Genomic DNA, 13,236 nt, shown 5'->3' with positions numbered 1-13,236 from the left:
CACACACAAGCCACAACTGCGTTGGGGGCGACCTCATCTGTCAGCCGAATTAGAAGCCACATCGGCAGCGGGAACACAGCCGTTTGTAAGATCTCGTCACCTGCCTGCCAACGCACTGCCCTCCACCTGCACTCTTCAAAGCCACCACGAAGCACCATCTCCTGCCCCCCATCCTGCCGTGAGAAGCTGGAGATGCGTGCCAAGTCAACTCAAATTGTTATTACATTTTGAAAAATCGAAAACAAAACAGAAAAACGACCACCTGTCCGACTTGTTGTTAGTCTGCGGTCAAACAAGTGCACTTTAGAAATTGTTCATAAATCATAAACACCAATGGGGGGACCGAGAAACGAGCCAGTTTGAAGTGCAAAACGTTGAAGAAGTGCTGAGTGCATTCCGCGAAGTCATTAACAATATTTTTATTGTTTACAATAATGTACACAGATAATGTTGCGCGCACACAGAATTAACCATGTGCGTATGGCTTTTGATCTGACCGATTTTGGCATCAGTTCAAGGGCAATGGCACACTTAAAAAAAAAGATGTCCCAAATGTTAAATATTTAGCTGGGATGTACTCCATAAATCGAATTATATATTATATATTTTTTACATTATAATCTCTGGTATTTAAGGGCGAATTCATTCCAAAATGTTTATTGTTCAACTTAAAAAGGATGCTCTGTTTAATTTTAGAAAATAGAAAATCTTCCCAATTTTGTCATTAGTTCAGGGGCAAAAGCAGACTCATTTAAATTGAGGCCTACATTTAAATATTTAAAATTTAAAATATTCCAAATTGTTTTAAAATTAATTAGTTAATAATTTCCAGTAATAATGTTGTTACTTTATAAGCAAATTAGTTTTCCACCTAAAGTATTTTTATTGTCTCAATAAAATTATAGTTAAAAATATAATATAATTATTATTATAATTTCTTTAATCGCTCTAGCAGAATCTTCAAATATGTGCATAAAGCTTCTAAAGTTTTTTTAACATCTCCTTAAACTATTGTTAAAAAAAAACCCCAAATCGTTGATTAAAATATGGTGTATGTGTTTTTATAAGTGCACAAGTCTGGCCATCTAGATTTATGTGACAAGGGAAAGGCTTCTAGTTTTTTTGTTTTTTGGCGACCCCCAAGAACATCTTCGGCGGCCAAATGGACATGGATATTAATTAATCCACGGCGACTCGTGCCAAGCGGCGACCACATTGAGCCACAATCTCGCATCAGCCAAACTGCTCTTAACAGTTTAGCGGCTCCGGCGAAAAAAGCCAAGAAACAAAAAACAACAGCCCGGCCACAATCGTGTGGATGTGGATGTGGATGATGATACCAGTTTGCCTCAACCTTGAGCGGATCGACAACAACATTTGCGTACCCAGTGCGGGGTACGAGCTGCGAGATACGAGATACGAGTCGCGAGGTACCAGATACGAGTTACCAGTACCATGAAGAGCACTTCTTGAGTCGCGGCAACTGTGTTGTTGTCCAGCGGCGATAACGCGGATGCGAAAAAGTGAATGTATGGGCCACTTGGTGACGTTGCCGCAGCCTCATCTTCAGACGTGACAGAACCATTAAGTTAAGCAGCATGTGACTGGTTCCGCTACGAGCCCAAATATTCCGAGCCAAATATAATGTTCAGTAGTCGGGTCGCCGAAGAGATGGATGGTATCAGGCGGAAAAGGTATCAATGGATTCATGATACTCAAGGAATGATCAGCATGATTCACCTCTCAAGATTCATTGATGGGTAAGCTGTTTATGAGATCAAAAACAAGAAAATATAATTCGAACATTCCTCTAATGTTGATTTATATCACTTCATTAGTCTCAGAAAACATATTCCTACACTTATAACGACCTAATCAATCAATCTCGGAAACAAATGGTCATTGGCCAAATGTTCCATCAGTTTAAAAATATTTTTAGCTATCACCCTAGTTCATTGCACCTTTTGCTCATATCACATTATGACTAACACATTATTCACTACCTAAGCCCACCACATATATATTTTCACTTTGATCATGTGTAAATCTTCAGAACTGGTTGGGAACACGAAACCAACTTCATTGGTTTATAATTCAAACACTTGACACAAGTGAATCAAGCATGTCCAAAGCGATTTTTCATTAATATTTATAATACCGAAGGCGAAAAAAATGTGTAATCGCATGCAAATGCAACACAAAGCAACAGCTTTAATCTGATTCAAATTAAATTAATTCCACACTTTGATATTTTGAAGCGTCGATATTTTGCTGGCTGCTTAAAAATATATGTGTTTTTGTAGCTATAAATATCTTTTATAATACTAAATTAATATTTATTGAAAATTCCACTCATAGGCTTTGCCGTAGTGTTAGCTTAAATTATATATTTTTGTATTAGCTAAATTTAAGTCAGATTGATTTCATGAACTTAGTAAATTTTCTGGAGGTTTTCAGGGATAAAAGACTGTTAGAGTACACATTTGACCATTTAAATGACTTCCCATATAAGCACAAGTGTCCCTGATTATTTAAATAATAAAAAATAGCTAATGGATTCATTTATCATCTGTGCCGCCTGACCTTAGCACATACAAATCAAAGGTTCGGTCCACGCTTCAGTTTATACATTTTGGTCAATCAATTTCTATAGGCGTTAAATATTTGCAGCTGTTAATACGCGTAACCTCTTGAGAAGCTTGAATAAATATTTAGTTTTTTTGATGGGTGTGTCGGTCTTAAAAGATGTATAAAAATCAAAAACTCAAGAAAAAATACCCTTTTGACTTCCAATAGGCTGGAAATTATACTTTTTAGACAATTTATTAGGGGATCCATTCATTTTTAATTCAAGCACGACCTATTTAGGGGGTTTTTCTTTTGCGTTTGATAACCCGTATAAAAATCTGCGTCATAACCGATCGTAGCAAGAAATCGTATCGTACAGATTCGTCTAGTTTTCTTTATAAAATCAGCAGAGATCCAACGTCATTCATGTACTATAATAATTTATAGTTCTTGGAAAATTAGCTAATACATATTAGTTATAAGGTCATATATATCCCTGACGTATATCCATTCTCTTTTTAGCCGTTAGACTTCTATAAACACAATTCTTTTTAAAAGAAGAAGAAACGGAAGTTGCGTCAGCATATATCTTATCATAAATTAATTTGCAACGCAATAAAAATACTATAAAAACATGTTTTTAAATTTTTAGATACATAAATTAAGTTATTTGCTACATATATGTTATGTACCAGTTATTTTAGCTCCATTATTAATATATATTTTACTTTTCATCAAGCTACAAATGTTTAATGAAGTTGTACCTACATAGATTAGGATTTAAAATTTCAAAACTGGAAATAAAATTTCGTATAAAATATTTTAGAAGATTAAGTGAATATATTAATAAATAAACTTTAAAAAATATGTACTTTTTCTTAAATTTAAACGTTTATTTTACTCATGAAGAGTGAGCTTACGATAAAAGCTTTGCTAACCCACAACCATTAGCAAAGACACAAACCTGTATCTAGCTTTACCGCGGACTATTGCTATCCAGCTCTCGCGCATGGCAAAAACGCCGGCTGCCGTATAGTCGTCCCGCTCTGCAGCACGAGAGCCAAAGAAAACAGCGGCTGCGAAATTTTTGAAAATCGACCTACGATTTTGCCTGGGCTCCTGTTAATGGACGCGCGATACAACAAATCGCACTACACAAAATCGTACGTGAAAAAAGTGACTTTAAGGCCAGCCAACGAGAACGTTTTGCTGCTGGCCGCATTTTTCTAACACCAGTCAGGGCCCCACCGACAGGCCCTAACAGTCACCTGTTGCGCCCAGCAGCCCATAGAACGCTGGGCGAAAGGGTTCCGTGGGTTTCGGGCGCTAAAAGGGTTGGTCAGCCGGCGGCGGGAGGGTGGGAAGGGCGGTCGAGTCAATCAGATGAGAGGCCAATTACAATTGTGATTGCCAATAGGCCCGGGACCTATCGTCGAATGCAATGGCCAAACAATGGCCAATGCCACATGAAACACGAACTCCACCCACATAATTGGAGATTGAGCAACAGGATTTAGAGGAACCTGTTCTTGGGCTCGTTCTTCTGCAGATTCTACGGCTTATCGAATGGCATCGCCAGATCGCCTGCACTTCCTGGCCTGCTCTTGCGCCTGGCCAAGGGCCACTCGTAATGGCCTTATCCCCGCTTTAAAGCATTTCTGGTTGGTCTGCGCCTGTCGCACCAGTCACAGTAAACAGCTGACGCCGGCCGGGCGCTATCAGTAAACCAAAGGGAACTTGGCTCAAAGAGTCGCATTTTGCATACTCTTTATAGAGAAAATCAGTTTAAATAGGTAATATTCCATATAAACCAATTTAACTTACCTTTTTTAAGTTAGCTAAACAGAAAAAATTACTTCAAAACATTTTAATACAATACGAGATCGTATTTTCCCACGTCATAAGAGAGATAAAGACTACATCAGGCTCATATCCCATTCATTCTGAATTGCACCCATCCTACCTATAAGTTTTTCAGTATATTCTAGTCCGATCGCCAGAATACTTAAACCTAACATGTATTATAGCGAAACAAGGCGAGTGGCAAAGATTCAAGTCAATATCTCACACACAGAGCAAAGTACAGCCTCCAGATGGATGATATCAGACCCGAAATCGTAACACCCTCCGCAAGGGTATGAAAACAATACACAGCGTCCGTGAGACCTTCGCGCGGCTGTGTGTGTGCGCACGAAATGCGGAGCGTTAGCAGCTGTGACGGCAGCCAATAAGAGCCACCATCCAACTATATGAGGGCAAACACCATCTGGGGGCTCCTGAGTGCCTGGTGCGCGGTTTGTGTCATTCGACCAACACAAATTTTGAAGTTTTTTTCTAGATTTTCTCGCCGTTCGAATGCAGGCACTGGGCGAACGCTTGCCGACCAATAAACTGTAGCAACGATTCCGGGGGCCAGCGGTACGGCAATCCCAATCCCATTGCAGGCGGCCACCAAACCACCCACCAAAGTGGCGACGAATAAAAGAAGCAGAAACCGAAATCGCTCCGAGTATCTGTGCGGTGTGTATTCGTGCATCTGTATCTGTGACCGGCACTCTCTGTGTGCGCCTGAAATCCGTCGGATTGGCCGTATCGATAGGGCGCCGCTCGTCGGCCTGCTGCCTTCTGGGCGCCTGGCTAAAATATCGGTAGTTTTGTTGGCCGCGTGACGATTGCCGCGTGACTGAAATTGATTGGAATCGGTATCGATAAGGCAGGTGATGATCCTGCAGATCAGCTAAATTTATGGGCTACACAAAATACCAATTGAATATAATATAAATATTGCCACAATATAGCTAGCTATTGAAAAAATATTGCTATATATTTCTTCAATTTTTCTATGAGTTGTATGGGAATAATAACACTGTACACACAGAAGAACATTTTGATGGCAATCAGGATGCCACATAGGTCACTAAAATATATCGAAGACTGTATTGAGTAAATTGACTTTAAAAAAGGGTGATTTTGATATAAAAATAGGAAATCTTCTTGGGAAAAGAAGGAGTAACGAAATCATCACTTCACTGTTAATTGGTGTTTTTGAAATATATCTTTGAACCATAGAACTTTTTCTAGCTTGCTTGGTGGTACTTTATAGGGCGCTTTTCGTTAAAAAATTGCCGCCAGAATTTAAAATGACCGAAAAGTATTCAAATATTTAGCCAGTTATCGTTTCAATCATGATATTATACCTTTTAAGTAAAAAGATAAACAGTCTTTACCTGAAGATGAAATAAATTCCTGTAGTTTAATCTTTCTTTTAAAATTGCATACTTTAAGGCGCTTTAGTGTAGATCGGATGAAGCATGTCCTGAATCGAGTGTGCATACTTTTGGGGATCCTTAGGACTGTGTCTATCATATATATCTATTATAGGATAGATTTAAGTGGATGTTTTTTTTTCATTTTTGTTCTGAATTAAGGACAGTTTAATAGTTTTTAGCTACTTTTAAAAAATGAGTTTAAATATAAGCATATTTTAGTATTTAATTGTTTTTTTTATTACATAAACGGTGTGCAATTTTTTTTATTCTTCAGGCATCTTGTGGCAATTGTGGGTTCTGAATAAAGGAAACCTATGACAAAAAATAAAATTTTAAATAAAAAAAATTTCTATGTGAAATTTAATTTAATTTAATATAAATAATAAATATAATTCCAAAGTCCATAGCTATTTTAATTAACTTAAGCTGCAACATTGATAGCAGTATACCAATTTATTTTAAATAAATCTAGGTACACTTCTTATAAAAAAATATATTTAAAGTTAAAAATAATTTTATAATAACATCTGGGAATCGTGGTAGCAATAGTAGCCTAAAAACCTGCTCTAGACTGTTTCTGCCGCCTCAAATGCCCAATCTAGCATGCGAATAGAAGCGGAATCAACATAAAATGTAATCAAATACTCAGCGACTAAGACAATAAAATGGGTGAAGAAACAGGTCGAGTGCGGAGCGGACCACCAGCTGCTTGGCTAGAAAGAGCAAAAGCCAAGTTAGGAAAGTGCTCAGATTCGGCTTTATGCCGCCGACCATTCCATTTCTTCTGCCATTGTGTGAGCCTCGAATAATGGAAAAAGGCAACAAAATAGAAACAGCGCTGGCCTGGGACAGAGGTTTTCGGTTTTTCGCCAGACACTGCCGTGTTCAGTGCGGATTGTGACTTCAGCCCAGGCGGACGTGAGTGCTTAAGGCCAGCATAAAAGCCAAGATCGTGCGAATCGAAATCCGAGAGGATAGGAAGACGGTGAAATTCCAGCGAATTTGAATTTGTGCGGGATCATTAACATGCACGGCTAGTGGCCATTTAAAGTGATCAAATTGTGCATGCCGAGTGCCGTGTGCGCTGTGCCACAGCCCCAATCAGCCAGTCAGGCCGCGCATGCGCAAGGAATATCTCAAATCGAAACTCCCGCGCACGTGTTGCCCAGCCTGTCCCTCCTATTTAATTGCCAAGGGCGTTTAGGCATAATCCCCCCATCACCATGACCGCCTCACCGGGTCTCCTGCACATGGAACACCCACTCAGGGCTTTCTACCAGTTCTTCCTCGACCTGATCGTGTTTACCATCAAATCCATCTTCTACATACTCGAATCGATTTACTACAGCCTGCTGCCCCAGCGCTTTAGAAAGTTAAAGGTACAAATGGGCATACTTTAATCCGATCTTGATAGACTTTCTTTCCCCGATTGACCCTGGCCCACACTGGTTGCACAACACCCACAATATATATATAAATATATTTTTACAAAGCAGCTTCCAGCTTGCCACTTGAAATCAATCATAGGTAGAGCTACCTCAAAGTCATTTCTCTTGTGTTTTTTTTAGCAGACCGTCAGTTTTGGCAATTTCACAAACATTAATGAGCCACGCGCAGAGTTTTGCGGTAATGAAAACAAATTACACTCGCTTTTTTAAAAACAATGAGCTCGAATTTATGATACTCTTTAGCTGGAACAGCGAACTAATATTTTAACTCAATTAAAATGTATACAACTCGGTTGTTTGTCTTATGGCGCGGTCTAAAAACTTTCCAATTTCCTCATTTGCAAGCCCTATAAAACAGTCGTAAAAAGCGTTGGAACAAACCTCTGGCTCTGTTTTGATTCGCTTCGATGGCAAACAATTTTGTTCACACGCTTTGCTGGCTATTCATGAATGGAGCCCGCCTCTATTTAAAATATTCGGCTTCTGCAAACTTTACCTGTGAAAATGAGTACCCGAACCCCTTAAATATTTGCCAGCTTATTTTGTTTTATGGAGCTTTGTTTTCAATTAACCAGTCCTAGGGCTGACATTGAAATTAGGCACAAATATTTGCCTTGCCTAAACGCATCTTCAGTTTTTGGCCAAAAATATCCGTGACTTGACAGTTCATTAAGCTGTAACCAGACAGCTTAGTGTGACAACGAGTTTTTCCTCATCCCAGACCTTGCCTTTTCCTTAGTTATTGTTGTTGCTGCAAAGTGCACGCTCCACGCACACCAAAAGATACAAATTGCATAGAAAAGTATATATAAATTACAAGCCATGCAAAAGGAAAAGTGGCGATCTGCCTGGCAGACAGCATGAAAGAGCTTCCCTTTCTGCACTAAGACCACAAAACTAATATGCCCTGCTGTAGGGGATTGAACTCCGCGAAAATTGATTGAACTTTTGTTGTGGGTCCAAAAGAAATAAAAGCCAGAGACATACTTGCGACACATAAGTTACATTATGATTCAAGCACATGTTGCAAGACAGTCGTTGGCCAAAATAAAAATTGTAAATTATGCAAAATGGCCAAGTCATATTAAAGACAACGCAGTCGCACCTTTTTCGTATGCTAAAAAGGTTTGCTTACATATATTACAGTTGATGACTTCAATATGAAAATGAACTAAAACCAACCCTAATAAAATTATACAATTAATTTAGTTATTTGATGGACTGCATAAATTATTAAATTTTATATAACATCATTTATCTATAAAACTAAATGCCGTTTTAAATGCATAACATTAGGGCATTCAAATACAAATATTTCTTTGTTTAAGTAAATTTTTACCATTTACAAAAACATAAAATTGCTTTTTACAATTGCTTCCTAATATTTAATTAATTAATATTATTTTCCACCCCAACAGGACATCTCAGGCCAGGTGGTGCTCATCACAGGAGGTGGCGGCGGAGTTGGTCGCCTGATTGCGTTAAACTTCGCGCGACTTCAGGCCCGCATAGTCATCTGGGATATCAACCAAGAAGGTAGGGGACTGAGAAATCGCACTCCGGTGCTAATTACTCCGTCACAGCTTCTGCATAGCGGGTCAAAAAACCCGACAGCCAGTGAAAGCTGTTACATTTACAATTTGATTAGCTAAACAATATACGATAATATTTTTCCACGCAGCCATCAAGACAGCTGTGGATCTGTTGGCCAAACATGGTTATGACAACTGCAAGGGCTATGTGGTTGATATCTCGGATCGGGAGCAAATCTACCAACGGGCCAGCCAGGTCACGGACCAAGTGGGTCCCGTGGATATACTGATCAACAATGCCGGAATCGTGTGCTGCAAGCCCTTCTGGGAGCTGCACGATCGGGTCATCCAAAACACGTACAACATCAACATCATTTCGCACTACTGGACCGTGAAAGCGTTCCTGCCGCACATGATGCGCAACAATCGCGGTCACATTGTGACCGTGGGCTCGGTGACGGGAATGCTGGGCACCTACGGTTGCAGTGATTACGCGGCCACCAAATACGCCTGCATCGGCTTCCACGAAAGCCTGCTCACGGATCTGAAAGCCCATGGCTATGATCAAATCCAGATGAGTTTAATCTGCCCGTACTACATCAATACGGGCATGTTCTCAGGGGTTCGTCCGCGGATGATGCCCATGCTGGAGCCGCAATATGTGGCGGATCGCATCGAGAACGCCGTCCGCTGTAACGAGGTGTGGTGCGTCCTGCCCAACTCCATTCGCCTGCTTACTCCTCTTAAATGGTGGGTATACTTAAATAAATAAATACTAATATCTGAGGTAACTATTCTCGGTTTTTCAGTCTTTTGCCCGCCAAAATGTGCTGGGAGCTGATGTCGCGCGTCATTCGTGGTCCGGAGTCTATGATGTTATTCCAGGGTCGAGGACGCGTTGCCGCTGGTTAGACTCCGAAAGGGAATCATCACATCGTTCACATCCTTTTAGCTTAAGTTGTTTTCAAGAGGCGTTTATCTATAATTTTACAATAAACTAAATTAATCAATTGAATGTGTTACCCCATAATTGACTCACGTTATCTGCTAGTCCCGCACTGTGGTTTGCTGGTAGTAATGAGGCGCCAATTCCGTCAGCCACTCCCTCTTGATCACCGTGACTTGGTTCATGAACAGCTTCGTTGTCTGCAGCAGTTCTCCGTAGACCACGTACTGTGCCTGCGGCAGTGTATAAAGCGTGGAGTTCGGATGTATGGCCAGTTCGGTGCCGCTGCTGATCTGTCGATAGACTCCAGAGTGGTGCAGATAGGCCACCTGGGTGAAGAAGCCGGCAGTGATGCACTTGCACAAGGTTTCCACATCTCCCTTGCACGAGAAGATGGGAATGCCGTATTTCTTCCTGGCCAATGTGATGAGCTGCTCCCTCAGTTCGACGGCCCTCTTAAGGTTTCTGTAGATGAGGTAGTACTGGCCACAGAACTCCTTGGTCATGCCCTCCTCCACGAAGCCCGTGTAAACGTTCAAGAGCGTAATGAAGTCACCTTCAGCCACCTCAAAGTGCCGATGGGCTATGCGTCCACTTTGCTGGGCAGCGGCCGAGACTGGGCGCGAGAATATAGATTGCACTTGCAGCATCGCAATGATGGTTATAATCTCCTCGGAACAGCCCATCTGGCCGGAAACGTAGAGCATCTTCGATAGCATAGCGCTGAAGGGCAGCTCGGCCAGAAGATAACCCACGGGTTTGGTCAGATTGCCCTGCTCATCGATGGCGTCCAAGGCGAAGAGCCCTTCCAGGGCAGAAAGAAGATTTTGTGCCGGCGGTGGAGAGGGAAAGTCGAAGCGTAGGATGTTCCCGATACCCAGAGCTTTTAGCTGCAGAACAGCTCCGCTCATTTCACTGCGTCGCATCTCTGGCGGCTGTCGAGGAGCCAGTGCATCAAAGTCTGTTTTGGTGTACAAACGGTATACTTTTCCTGGCCGCATGCGACCTGCCCGTCCTGCTCTCTGGATGGCGGAGGCCTTGCTGACCGGCACAACCACCAGACTGTCGCTACTGGTCTTGGGATTGTACCACTTCACCTTGACGTACCCGCAATCTATGACGTAGACTATGCCTGGTATGGTGATGGAAGTCTCTGCGATGTTCGTGGCTAGCACCACTTTGCGCACTCCCTTGGGTGGGGTGAAAAACACAGCCAATTGGTCGGTGCTGGACATGCTGCCATACATGGGCAGCACCTTGAGGTTCTCTTGCTCCGAACTGGCGATGTACTCGCGCAGGAGATCCAGTGCCTCCAGGACTTCCTCTTGGCCAGTTAAGAAGGCCAAAATATCGCCGGGAGGCTCCTTTTGGTGCAGCTTCCAGACCGTCTCCACCGTTTCCTTGACATAGTCGGCACAGGGTTCGTTGAGGTAGAAATTACTCACAGCATGCATGCGTCCTTCGATGGTTAACTTAACGCTAACTTCTCCTGATCCTGGCCAGCTAAAGAACTCGCTGAAGAAACCCGCATCTATGGTGGCCGATGAGATGATGAGCTTGAGGCTGCTGCGCTTGCGAAGGATCTTCTTGAGCAGACCTAATACCATGTCGGTGAGCATATTCCGCTCGTGGGCCTCATCCACGATGATAACACCATATTGGGTGAGCAGGGGATCGGCGAGGAGCTCGCGCAGCAAGATGCCCTCGGTCATGAACTTGATCTTGGTCTCCGCGGTGATCCTTTCGAGGAAGCGCACCACATAGCCCACCGTGTCGCCTACCAGTTCACCGCGTTCTTGCGCCACGCGATTCGCCAGGGTAACCTGAAAGTGCATTGTTTAATTTGGGATTCTTTATGGATAAGGATTACTTACGGTGGAGACCCTCCGCGGTTCGGTGATACCTATGAGTCCCTTGGAATGCCAGCCCCATTCGTAGAGATATTGGGGCACCTGGGTGCTCTTGCCACTGGAAAACATAGGAAAACCTTTTAGTAAAGAAGACTGCTTTGGGAAGTCCCAGCATCAAACGAACCTGCCTGTCTCACCCACTAGAATCACCACCTGGTGCTTCTCCAAACAGTATAGTATCTGATCCCGGTACTGTCTTATAGGTAAGCGCTCCCTCTGTAAATATTTTAATTAAATAAGTTTATTTAACAAATAGTTAAATCGTATTTGGGAAACCCACCTGTTCCACAAGTCCCAGATTGTGATTAGCGTTGAAAACAAAGGCGGAGGATTGCTGTTCACCACCCACACTATCCGTAATTGCATCGTCCGTCTCTGGTTTTAAGAACTTCGGCTTAAACGTAGACATTTCTTTGAATTTACTTTATTTAAGTTGATTTTGAAATTACAAACAAACAGCTGATGGCATAATGCAGTCGCCAAAAATACCAAAAGGGCTTACAAACCGCTCAAATATTTCGTACATACGGTCATACTTTTTGGCGGGAAATAAAATCGTTTTTAAATATCGATTATCGATAATCACCTATCAAATTAAGTTTTACAGATCAGGAATATCTTATGATCTTAAAATCACATGCTAGCAAAAAAGAGGACCGTAAAAAGCAATCAAGTCTTTATAACAAAATGCAACTAACGTGTTCTGTTCTGTAGAAAAATCGAAATCTTTTAATATAGATAAAGGTTCAACATGTCTTTTACTATGTAAATGAAGTACTTAATCACAACAAATTAAAGTATTTCTCACCATTATTGACAATTTCTAATGTGAAATGCTTAATTTAACCACCCTTCCAGCCACCCCAAAAATTTCTAATGTCCTCAACATTCACCTGTATTATTCATGCACATGTTTTTGGCCATTTGCGGGCACGTTGCTGCACCTGTCCCCCGAAGCGAGTGAAAATAACTCTAATTGCCAGTGGCAAGGCCACCTGAATTCTCTGCATACCCTATATCACTCATTATGTACTATATGCATATATGGTCGTTTTGTTTTGGCCACGTGTGTGTGTCAAAAGTGTCCCCCGAGTGTGCAGCTGTCGCCGACAGAAGCGCCCGGCCAATTGCTTTTGAATAAATATTGTATCTCTCGGGCAGCAGACAACACACAATGTAAACTCAACTGTTTTGTTCCGCTCGCTTTTTTGTATATATTTTGATTTATGCAACGTCAGTGGGTATTATATGCCTGAAATATTGGGTGTAGGGGACAGGGGAGCTCGGCCAATCGGCACCACATGCAAGACCCCTGCATTCTGCATTGACCCTGACATTAAGACCGCTGGCTTTAACTTTAACCCGGGCCGAACACGTGCCCGACATGCACGTTTGACCAGCCACATCCGCATGCCAGTGCTGAAACAATGGATCCCGACCCCGCGCCAGGCCCAGACTCAGACCCAGACCCAGACCCCATGGCGTATGAGTAATCCGAGTAAAGCTAATTAAAGGCCAGCGCCGAACTTCATGCCAAGGACGAGGCGCCAAGTCGCCAGGCCA

General features: G+C 42.1%; 2 protein-coding genes across 2 annotated transcripts; one reads left to right on the top strand and one right to left on the bottom strand.

Annotated features, from left to right (window-relative positions):
* The first annotated feature begins 6,731 nt into the window (after positions 1-6,731).
* Positions 6,732-9,832, top strand: LOC108027919 (short-chain dehydrogenase/reductase family 16C member 6). The gene is made up of 4 exons (XM_017099542.3): positions 6,732-7,216; positions 8,704-8,821; positions 8,967-9,567; positions 9,627-9,832. Exons 1-4 carry the CDS (start codon positions 7,061-7,063, stop codon positions 9,727-9,729), a joined length of 978 nt encoding a protein of 325 aa, XP_016955031.1. The 5' UTR covers positions 6,732-7,060; the 3' UTR covers positions 9,730-9,832.
* On the bottom strand, positions 8,490-12,137 carry LOC108027918 (probable ATP-dependent RNA helicase DHX35). The gene is made up of 5 exons (XM_017099541.3): positions 11,954-12,137; positions 11,798-11,889; positions 11,638-11,731; positions 9,857-11,586; positions 8,490-9,796 (listed from the first exon to the last, which is right to left on the bottom strand). Exons 1-4 carry the CDS (start codon positions 12,080-12,082, stop codon positions 9,865-9,867), a joined length of 2,037 nt encoding a protein of 678 aa, XP_016955030.1. The 5' UTR covers positions 12,083-12,137; the 3' UTR covers positions 8,490-9,796; positions 9,857-9,864.
* Between the last annotated feature and the right edge of the window lie 1,099 nt (positions 12,138-13,236).

This window comes from Drosophila biarmipes, chromosome 2L (genome assembly GCF_025231255.1).
Source record: "Drosophila biarmipes strain raj3 chromosome 2L, RU_DBia_V1.1, whole genome shotgun sequence".
Classification (NCBI taxonomy): Eukaryota; Metazoa; Arthropoda; class Insecta; order Diptera; family Drosophilidae; genus Drosophila; species Drosophila biarmipes.
This window is presented reverse-complemented; position numbering and strand designations above follow the sequence as displayed.

What these genes read in the sequence shown, in the direction of transcription:
- LOC108027918 (XM_017099541.3), bottom strand. Translation starts at nt 12,082, where the DNA reads ATGTCTACGTTTAAGCCGAAGTTCTTAAAACCAGAGACGGACGATGCA. An exon ending in ATCTGGGACTTGTGGAACAG is followed by an intron (nt 11,890 to 11,953) that starts GTGGGTTTCCCA and finishes AAATATTTACAG; the next exon opens with AGGGAGCGCTTACCTATAAG. An exon ending in CTAGTGGGTGAGACAGGCAG is followed by an intron (nt 11,732 to 11,797) that starts GTTCGTTTGATG and finishes TATGTTTTCCAG; the next exon opens with TGGCAAGAGCACCCAGGTGC.
- LOC108027919 (XM_017099542.3), top strand. Translation starts at nt 7,061, where the DNA reads ATGACCGCCTCACCGGGTCTCCTGCACATGGAACACCCACTCAGGGCT. An exon ending in CTGGGATATCAACCAAGAAG is followed by an intron (nt 8,822 to 8,966) that starts GTAGGGGACTGA and finishes TTTTCCACGCAG; the next exon opens with CCATCAAGACAGCTGTGGAT. An exon ending in CTGCTTACTCCTCTTAAATG is followed by an intron (nt 9,568 to 9,626) that starts GTGGGTATACTT and finishes TCGGTTTTTCAG; the next exon opens with TCTTTTGCCCGCCAAAATGT.